Source organism: Echinops telfairi, unplaced genomic scaffold (genome assembly GCF_000313985.2).
Source record: "Echinops telfairi isolate 266 unplaced genomic scaffold, ASM31398v2 ScPeMD7_12;HRSCAF=54, whole genome shotgun sequence".
In the NCBI taxonomy this organism is placed as follows: domain Eukaryota; kingdom Metazoa; phylum Chordata; class Mammalia; order Afrosoricida; family Tenrecidae; genus Echinops; species Echinops telfairi.
This window is the reverse complement of record NW_022103909.1, coordinates 97,858-107,622: the sequence shown is the minus strand read 5'-3', so window position 1 is coordinate 107,622 and position 9,765 is coordinate 97,858. Positions and strand designations below refer to the sequence as shown.

Sequence of the window (9,765 nt, the reverse complement as noted above, 5' to 3'; positions counted from 1 at the left end):
ACGGGTGTCAAAGCCAAAGTCATGTTGACATGGGCACAAGCCAAGCTGCAATTGATGGCCAGGGGACCAGTCCCGAAGGCCATGCACTCTGCACAGTCCCTGCGCAGCAGACCCCAAGAAGTTAGCAGGCTGGTAGTTTCTCCCACCAGCCCGTCCAGCTGCCCCCTGTGCCCCGCAGCCGTGCCTCACCGGTGTCTCTCACAGTGGGTCTCGCAGCCCAGGCACTGGTCACACAGCGCACCGTAGTAGCCGCGGTGGCAGTGGCAGCGGTTGCATCTGCAGTCGCCGTGCCCACTGCACTGGTCCCCACCGGGGCTGGCGCAGCTGTCCACAGCCCCGCTGCACTCGCAGGCCCTGCCCGTGTGGTTGCCCCAACATTGGCACACTCCACATTGGCACCGGCCAAAGCCTGGGGCAGAGCCATATGTTGTGTGACCACCACACCGCCCACACAAGTGGATGCCCTACGCCACCACCCAGACCTGTGTCCCAGCCCTTCTGCAGTGGGCCCCCACCCTGGGGAGAGCCCTTCCCACAGGCACCAGCTACCTCCACAGAGCAGGCCCTCGTGCCGCTCACAGCTGGCATCGTCACACTCGCACAGGCGCCCGGAGCTCTGCCCGCTGCAGCGACAATGTCCACACTGGCACCGGCCCTTCCCGCTGCATAAGGGGCCTGTCCCATTGGGGGCCCGGCACCCCGACTCCAGATCGGGGGAGGCCATCTCAGCCTCCGAGCACTCGCAAAGCCGGCCCCGACGTCCAGGGGCACAGCTGGAAGGAGAAGGCGAGGGGACAGCAGGGGAGAAGGCGGTCACAGAGTTAGACTGCCCCTTAGTCTGGTCCCCTACACACACACAACTCTCATTGAGTCCATTCTAACTCCTAATGGCCCAGTAGGCCAGGGTAGAACTGTTCCCTAGCGTTGCCAAGGCTGGACATCTTTACAGAAGCAGCCTGCCTCCTCTTCTGCTGCAGACTTGCCTCAACCCACGAGAGACAGGAGGCTGAAGGAGTGCTGGGGTGCGGGAGACCAAGAGGGACGAGTAGAGGAAGTTCCAGGGTCCAGGGCAAGGCAGGAAAGGGGTATATCCGGGAGGCACCCCAGTAGGCAACTCAGGGTTGGGTTGTGGGGCCTCTAGGGTGAAGCTACTTGGAGACCCTGAAGGGGGGGACAAGAGCCACACAGTTGCGTGAAGGGGTCCAGGAAGTGCTCACCTGCACACCCCACACTGCAGCCGCCCCTGGCCGTCACTGCAGTGGGGAGCCTGAGGCTGGGCATCGCTACAATTGCAGTCACACAGTGTGACCAGCTCCACTGTCAGCTCTTCGGAGAAGCCAAGGGCCCGGAACTTCAGAAACTGGGGCTTTTCGAAGCAGTGGGTGGATTGGAGAGTAACCCAGAAATCCACCTGAGGATCATGTGGGAAAAGTCAGACTACCACACACACACACACACACACACACACACACACGTGTCCTCTAGAGCGTGGCTGGAGGATGCACACACACACACACACACACCTGTCCTCTAGAGCGTGGCTGGAGGATGCCCTATGCAGCTGCGTACGCTCTTGGCCCGCCCGGTCTTTGATCCCGACACCGCCCGGAGCAGCTCTCACCGTTTGGTTGATGCGGACATTATCGCACTGGCCTTGGTCCCCGGCTTCACCCTCCTTCTCAGGACCACCACACTGAGATGTATACGAGATGTTGACCCCAGGCAGGGGTGTGACGTGCTTCAGGGTCACCGTGGATGACAGGCTCTGTGGGGAGGTGGGACGCTGCCTTGGTGACTGCCCACGTGCAGCGCAGCCCTGGGCTGCACAGGCTTCTTGTGGCTGGGACCTTCCAGCGGCAGGTCTCCAGGTCTTTCTGCCCACGCCCTGCTCACTCAGTGGGCTCAAGCCACCAACCTGTCAGGAGCTGAGTGCTTAATCAATCGTATCACCTAAGGACTCCTGTTCTCACCAAACCCCGCCATTCAGTCCGTTCCAAGGCACAGAGCGGGTACCCTAGGCAAGGTTTCCAAGGCTGTAAATCTTTACAGGAACAGATAACCTCATCTTTTTCCCGAGGGGCAGCTGGTGGATTCGAACAGCCAGCCAGTCTTGAGGTTAGCAAGCCAACTCTTGCTGATTGGACGATTCAGACCCACCAGCCGCTCTTCAGGAGAGAGATGCCGCTATAAAGATGGGTACCCCCTGAAACCTCTGACGATGGCTTTACGTTCGCTCCAGCGAATCCAAAATCTGAGCTGCCGGAACCCTGCCCTCTAGGCTGCCCAGCGAAGAGGGGTGCCCGGAGGAAGGGACTGTGCAGACTGTGAGTGGAGTGCACAGGGGCCCTCCAAGGGCTGAACACAGCTGCCAGCAAGGGTCTGCTAGAGGTCAAAGGTCGCCAGACACCGTAGGTTGGCACTGATCCAAACGGCCACACTCCCAGTCAGGACACGGATAAGGTCTGAAGGGCCCAGCCTGTACACTGGATTGGCCTGGGAAATTTGATCTGTGCTTTCATTTTCTCACCGTGGATGTAAGACTCGGGCCCCGTTAGCAAGGAGCCCCTGGGTGGCACAGAGCGCCCTCAGCTGCTAACCAAAGGGGAGTCGTTTGAAGCTATTCAGAGGTGCCTTGGAAGAAATGCCTGGCCGTCCGCTTGTGAAAGGTCACAGCCACAAGAACCACCTTTCCCCTTGGTGGCAACTGGCCTGGTCCCTGTCACCGAGGAACTCACAGTCTACCCACAAAGATAAGACCGAAACTCGAGAAACCTGGATTTCGCCGGTTCCTGCCACCTGTCAAATTTGGTGGCGGCAGGGAAGCAGGTTTTTGGATTGTGTACAAGCTTACTGAAGAAGGCGCAGACATCAGGGTTCAGTCTTTGTGTAGAGACTGACACTGAAGACAGATGCCAGCCCTTCCATTGGTGTGTGTGTGTGTTGTATGTGTCCTAGGGCAAGTCACTTCACCTCCTGGGTCTTTGTCCTCAACTCTACAACAGGGATGGCCATAGTTACCAAGCAAGCCCAAAGCACATCTCTCTCCAAGTCGGACTCCACACTTGGCACCTAGCTCTTAGGTAGTCCCAATGTCACACGAAATGGCCAGACTATTAATGATAGTCTCACACTAACTCTAAATAGGAGCTGTGGAGAGTCAGACCCCAATGTGACCAGACCCTCGTAGTAGTCTGGCTACTTCCGGCCCCTCCTGAGCCCTCTCCCTCCCCACACCCCGGCAGGGCCTCCTCACGTTGTAAGCATCCATGATGAGCTGCAGCACATTGCTGGAGTTCTCGCTCAGCTCCCCGACTGTGGACTTGGGAATCAACTTGCTCAGCTCCTAGGTGAAGAGGAGTGGGGGGAGGGAGGGTGTTACAGCTTGCGGGAGATAGGCACCAGGGGGAACAGGAGGGCATCTGGCAGCCCTTACCTGGTACACAGGCAGCGTGGCACTGGTGACAGCAAAAATTGGCTGGATATTCGCCGCAGAGAGGGCCTGAGCAACCTGACCCACAGAGGGGTAGTCCTGGGCAGGCGGGGAAGGATGGGGGGCAAGGTGAGGACCACAGGACACCCCCCAGGCAAGGTGCCCCCAGCCCAGGAGGTGCAGGAACCAGGGTTCCAGCAGCAGGTGGAGTTCTAGAAGCTGGGGAAGGACTAAGGCATGGGTGGGGGTGGGATGGCCGAGGGACAGCAGCAAGGAGTGTGGACCCCAAGGGTGGTTCTTGGAGGAAAGAAGTGGACTCACAAACTCTGCGCTACGACTATAGAGGCCATTGCTGTCCAAGTGGCAGCGTCCATCGCTGGGCCTGAAAATGCCGCCCAACTTCCCATCCCCAGCCGTGTGGAAGACGTCATCGGAGGTGAAGACCAGAAGCCGGGACACGTTTCGCCAGCCAATCTGCTCCTGGGGTGGGCCAGAGGCAGAGTAGTCTGTGTGCCTGGACAAGCCCTCGCAGCAGCACCACCCCAGTCACCACCACCACCCGCAATCTCCTTAGCCAAGGAGCTCCCTAGCCAGCCTGGTTCTGAGTCAGTCTTCGCTCCATCCCCTTGTCTTCAGCTCCCCGATTCTCGGAGCTCTCCCCAGCACCCCCAACCGGGGGGTGGGCCCTTCCAGTGAGTCAGGAAAACATGCTTCTTCCTCAAGATAATGTATGGGAGTCTATCAAGACTTTTGACCCTCTCGTATGCAAATCTACAGTGACATCCATCACGGAGTGGCACCATGGGTGACAGCCCGGGGACCCAGGTGGCCCTGCAGGCTGAGCCTTACCTGACAGACCGCAGCCTGCAAAAGAGCATCAAAGCCACCTTCGGGCAAGTCCAGGTTGCCGGACACGTTCTGGAGCCCCACCTCCCGCTCGAAGACCTTGGCCTCGCTGGTCAGGGGCAGCACATGGTGGAAGCTGAAGGGCGGCTGGCAGGGCTCCAGCCGGGTGGGGCAGGGGTGGCGCAGCTTGGACGGCACCGTGCTCACGAAGGGTAGCACCGTCTTGTCCACAAAGGAGCCGAAGCCTGGAGCGGGGGTGCGAGGGAGGGGTCAGCGGCCAGTTGAGGACTCAGAAGGGAGGGCGAGGTGGCAGCCATAAAGGGGGTGCTGGAGAAGGTAGCCCTGGAGAGGCCTGGCAGGAGCAGCCAAGGGCAGAGGGGCTGCAGGATGCAAAGACAGGAGAGGCCCAGGGGCTTCCTGAAGGCCAAGGAAGGAGGAAGATGGGGGGGGGGTGTAGAATGATGTGGGAGGAAGGGGTGCCCTGAACAGGAAACAGTTGAGTGCAGAATGCGCAGCCAGGGATGATGGCATCTAGCCCTCCTGGTCCCTGAGAGAAAGCCTGGGGTCGAGAGTCTGGCAAATGACCTCCATCTCGCCCTTGACTGGTGGGTGTCTTGGAAGGGACATCAGAGGCTGGCCAGGTCTGTTAGAAGGCGGGCGAGGGCAGGTGGAGGGGCCCCCCCCCCTCGTGGTGCCTCTGGTGGTCAGAGGTTAAGTCCGCAGGGAGCCCAGGGCGGGGTGGGGGCCGTCCTGGGCTCACCGATGCGCACGGAATGGGTGACCTCCTGCAGCCGCAGCAGCAGGTCGTGCCCCAGCTGGCGCACGTGCTCCAGGTCGTCCTTCATGGAGTAGCTCAGGTCCATGAGGTAGTACAGGTCCACTGGGTAGCCCTCCGCCCGCAGGAAGCGCACTCGGAGCCGCTGCGCCTCCCCTGGGGACGGGGCGGGGGTGGGATGTGAGCGTGGGGGGGTGGGGACGAGCCCAGCCCGCACCTCCCCGCGTCCAGACAGGGAGCTGACCCACGCTCACCCGGCCGGAGCGTGACGCGGACCCGCTGCGGCGCCAGCTGGACAGTGCCTTGGCCGCCACCCGTGCCCTGGCTGAAGGATCGGTCCTCCAGCACCTCCCGCCGGCCCCGGGGCTCCTCCAGCTCCTCGGTGGGGCAGCCTCGGGCCAGCAGCTCCTCCCGCCGAGCACATCGCCGCTCCTCCGCCTCCCCAGATGCTGTGAAGTTCTGGGTAACAGGTAGAGCGCTGTCACACCCACACCCACACCCGCTCCATCCCTCGGTCCCACTCCCAGAACCACCCTGCCCTCTGGACCACCTCCCCTCTCAGTCAGCTCCCCTTCCCCTCCCCCTCCCCTGTCCTTTGACATCTGGGAACCCCACTTCCTGGAGCACCCCCACTCTCCCTACCCTTACCTTGGTTCACCTATTAGCAGACACCCTCCTCCGTCTTCCCCCTAGGGCCACCTCACTTCCGGTTGAGAGCTTAGGACTTCCCCAAAAGGGAAGCCTGGCCACTAGCCCGCCTTTCCCTACCTTTGTGAGCTGACTAAATAGCCACCCTTGCTTCCTGGGAAGAGAAGGACAGGGACCCACGGAAGAGGGCACCCCTTCACACACTTCCCCTTGTGTCTCGCACCCGGGGCGGGCTAGGAAGCCGCAGGGGAAGGAAACAGAGCTCTTCTCTTCTCTGCTGACCTGGGTGCAGGCTTCTGGTCCCCTGACTGGAGGAGGAGAAGAACCGCTCCAAGAGCCAACACCACCACTCGCGCCCCACCTGCCCCACCAACGCCATCAGCTGTGTCTTTCAGCCTCCAATAGGCTTCCTCCCTGTCTGCCCCACTCTTGTCCTGGTGTCTGTCCTAGATAACTCCACAGCTTCATGTGACAGAAACCGTCTTGTCCCCCTGTCCCTAGCTCGGCCACCTCTCATGCCCTGCCCTTCAGTGACCTCGGCCTCTTTAAGGCACAGTAAAGACAGACCCTCTGGGTCTGACTAGCCAAGGAGAGACCCCTCCTCCTCAGCATCCTTCTCAGCCACTCACTCTGCACTTACAAGGCTCAGGACCTCTTCCCAAAAGCCAGACTTCAAACTCCTTCTTCCCACTCCAGTCAGACGGCTATACACCCAGTATGACCACGGCTGCCCGCCGCCCCCCCCCAGCCCAGGCTTAGATACTTCAGTCACCTACTTTCACACATGTACACATGCACAACAGGTTCCTCCAATGACTTACTTCCTCCACATCCTTGAACACATGCCCTCTCCATACGTACACCAAAACGTCAGCATCCCCGCTCAGGAGTCTTCATGCATGTTCCTGTACCACAGCACATACACAGCACACACACAGGAGCCCTTGGAGCCCAGACTCAGTGGCACACGGCTGCAGAGTGCACCCAGATGACACACACGCCCACACTAGGACACACAGGACCCTTGCTCACATGTCCACCCGGCTGCGTACACACAAAGGCCACAGGTCTATCTTACCAGTTGCTTGCACCACGCACAGCTGGGGTGTGAGAGAATGCATTGCTTGCAGGAAGGGGCTGGCTGGCAGGACCCCAGCAGAGCGAGACGGGGGTCCCCCCATTCAGTGGCCTTCCCTGGGGATTGGGTCTTGGTGTCCAGCGCCCTCTCACCTCTGCTCAGAGCCAGCAGGAACCCAAGGACCATTGACAAAGCCACCATGGCCTGTAATAGGAGGTAAAGGGGAAGGGGGCATATGGGTCCTCAGGATGAACCCCCAAGTTCTCAGCCCTCCAAACTTAGACTGTGGTTGTCATGCTCAGAACCGTACCCCAGCTTCTTATACCCCCGCAGTTTCACTTCCCATGTGGATCCAGCAGTTTCTTTAAGACGGAGGTAAGGGGCATATCTGAGGCTTGATGGGGGCTTCAAGAAGACCTGTGCTTCCTAGCTGCCCACTCCGTGAGTCTAGGATGAACAAAATAGCCCTACCCAGCCTAGAGGCCCTGAGGTCTCTTCACCAAGACTCTGGGCCACAGTGGAGGTAGACTCAAACAAGAAAGGGACCGGCCTCTCGTCCTGCCTCAGTCTCTCCCTGGCTGGGAGACAAGGTAGATGCTTCTCTCTGGGTCCTGGGTCTCCAAGCATAAGGGAGGTTGAATGAATGATGTCCTACAACTTCCACATGGTTGCCTTCTCAATGAGGGGATCTACAGGAAGGGATGCCAGGAGTGTAAACAAGGGGCGGTCCCCGATTGACAAGGCAGCAAGAGGAAGGAAGGTTAGACCACAAGAAGGACTTGAACAGTCTGCAACTCACTGCCATCCATCAAGTGGAGTCGATGCGAGCTCTTAGGGACCTCATAGAGCAGGGAAGAGCTGCCCCTGTGAATTTCCAAGACTGTAACTCTGTGGGAGTAGAAAGCCTCATCTTTCTCCCAAGGTGGTTTCAAACTGCTGACCTGAGGGATTGCAGGCTGACCAATAACCACTAAGCCACCAGGGTTCTCCCAACAATGTGAGCCCAGAGGGATGGTAGGGAGTGTTCGCCTAACTCCACCCCATGAGGCTCTGGATAGAGACAGAGTCTGGGGGCAGGGCAGTTCCTGGAAGGGCCTATGTGATGACCGGGCAACTCAAGACTTTTGAAAAGTCATTCACACATGAAGAAACGGTCCATACCCAGGGTTCAAAAAGTTAAAAAAAAAAAAAGGCACAAGAGGCCCCGATAAAATGATCTTTAGAAAAACAAAACAAAAGGTACAGAATGAGAAGTTTCCCACCTCCACCCCCCATGCACCCACTCCAAAGTGTTACTTGTTTCCCATGTATCTTTCCAGAGGTGGCTCGACCTGCAAATGGTAGGATGCTTCTCCTCCATTCTGCACTTTTCCTTTTATTCGCTCTCTCTTAAAAAGCTTTTTTGGAGAAAATTAAGAGCTCCTTGGTTCATTTGTACAGCTATGCACATTTCCACCGCATGGCTCTGTCCTCCTGTCCCAAGTTAGTCCTTGAAGGATGAACATTTAAATTGAGTGCAATCCTTCACCATTATAAGTGATGCAGCAGTTTCTTCGAGAGGACGGGTAAGGGACAAGTCGCAGGCTTGGGGAAGGGCCACAGGGAAGACCCCTTACTACAAATAAAAACCCATGTATTTATCATTTCACCTGAGTGCAAGAGACTCCATAGGCTAAACCCCAGGAGACGATTTGCAAGTGCCAATAGATGGTGGGTGTTTCCCACCTGCCCACATGCTCACCGGAGGGACAGGACAACTCCTTGCCATAAAGCATGTGCATCTTGGGCAGCGTGGGCCTGGACTCAGATCCCATACTGTTCACAGTATACGGGGGGAAGGGTGGAGTACCAAGAAGTATGAGGAAGGGTGGGGTACCCAGCCCTGCTCCCCACCACCTGTGACCCCAGGTGCACCATGTAACAGAGCCTTCCCCAAGCCCAGGATGCAGCACAGGGTAATCTCAGCCCTATTTGCTCTGCAGCCCTGCGGTTGTGGTCTGCTGGGAGATGCTGCAGCACTGAGCCCATGGCTGACTCAGCTCTCATTGGGGCCCCATGGACACACTGGCTCCCCAGAATTGGGTAAACCCAGAGACCTCCACCCCACTCAGCTCCCCAAAAGGGAGCCCTGGGAGTCCCAGACAGTCCTCCCCAATCCTCCTCTCCCAGCTCCTCCTCCTTCCCCACCTCCTCCTCGCCTCACGGGCCAACTCCCTGCCTCTCACTCTGGTTTCTGTCTAGGTTGGCTTCTCTCTGGCTTCTTCTATTAACAACGTTGACTCTATCTTTTCTCCACCGACCTCTTCATAGGTCTTTGTTTTACTTCCTTTTTCTCCTCTGAGTCTAACCAGAGACTGTCTCCTTCCACTCCCTCTATCTACAAATGGAAACCCAAAGCCACTGAGAGGTGAAAGAGTGGCCAGGCCAAGGTCACAGGACACACAAGAGGCAGAGAAGGGATCAAGACAGTTGAGACCTCTGGCCTGGCGTTCAGGCTCTCCTCTGTCAGCTTCTTCAAAAGTGTTTGTTGGCCCCTCTCCCCTGCCCTTTGCTGAGTGTTCCTGTCCGCCCTCCCTGCTCTCCCCTCTGCGCTGACCCATATCCCGGCCTCAGTTCTGACTCCAGTACACGCTTGACTGCCCACTCAGCAGCGGAGGGACAGAGCTTCTGCCCAGCCTAGCCACACCACCTAGCCAGGGACTCTCTGCTGTCTGCCCCCTTAGACAAAGGCACAGGGGAGGGCTGGAACTGACCAGTGGGGCCAAGACTGCAAGTATGGAGTTCAGTGGCCCCTCGGCTGACTGGGTGGAGGTCTGAACTAAAGTCACAGCATTGGATAGCAGGCTGCCTGCTGGGGAGCGCTAGTGGGAGAGCCCTACTTTGGCACCCTCCTCTTTTGGTATTCGTACCCAGCCCGACCTCCTTCCCTTCCTGCCAGTTCCACTCTTGGGAAACTGGGGTGGTGTGGTGTGTGTGTGTGTGTGTGTG

General features: G+C 58.4%; 1 protein-coding gene across 1 annotated transcript in view; it reads right to left on the bottom strand.

The window, feature by feature from the left end:
• Positions 1 to 7,577, bottom strand: part of ITGB7 (integrin subunit beta 7) — an 8,617-nt gene extending 1,040 nt beyond the window's left edge. Inside the window, exons 1-12 of the mRNA XM_030884743.2 lie at positions 6,778 to 7,577; positions 5,306 to 5,510; positions 5,037 to 5,207; positions 4,280 to 4,521; positions 3,752 to 3,910; positions 3,434 to 3,529; positions 3,254 to 3,343; positions 1,622 to 1,765; positions 1,218 to 1,411; positions 550 to 773; positions 190 to 409; positions 1 to 99 (exon numbers count right to left, since the gene is read on the bottom strand). Of these exons, the coding sequence (XP_030740603.1) occupies positions 1 to 99; positions 190 to 409; positions 550 to 773; positions 1,218 to 1,411; positions 1,622 to 1,765; positions 3,254 to 3,343; positions 3,434 to 3,529; positions 3,752 to 3,910; positions 4,280 to 4,521; positions 5,037 to 5,207; positions 5,306 to 5,510; positions 6,778 to 6,978 (2,045 nt within the window). The 5' untranslated portion in view covers positions 6,979 to 7,577. The remainder of the gene's footprint in view (positions 100 to 189; positions 410 to 549; positions 774 to 1,217; positions 1,412 to 1,621; positions 1,766 to 3,253; positions 3,344 to 3,433; positions 3,530 to 3,751; positions 3,911 to 4,279; positions 4,522 to 5,036; positions 5,208 to 5,305; positions 5,511 to 6,777) is intronic.
• Positions 7,578 to 9,765: the final 2,188 nt, after the last annotated feature.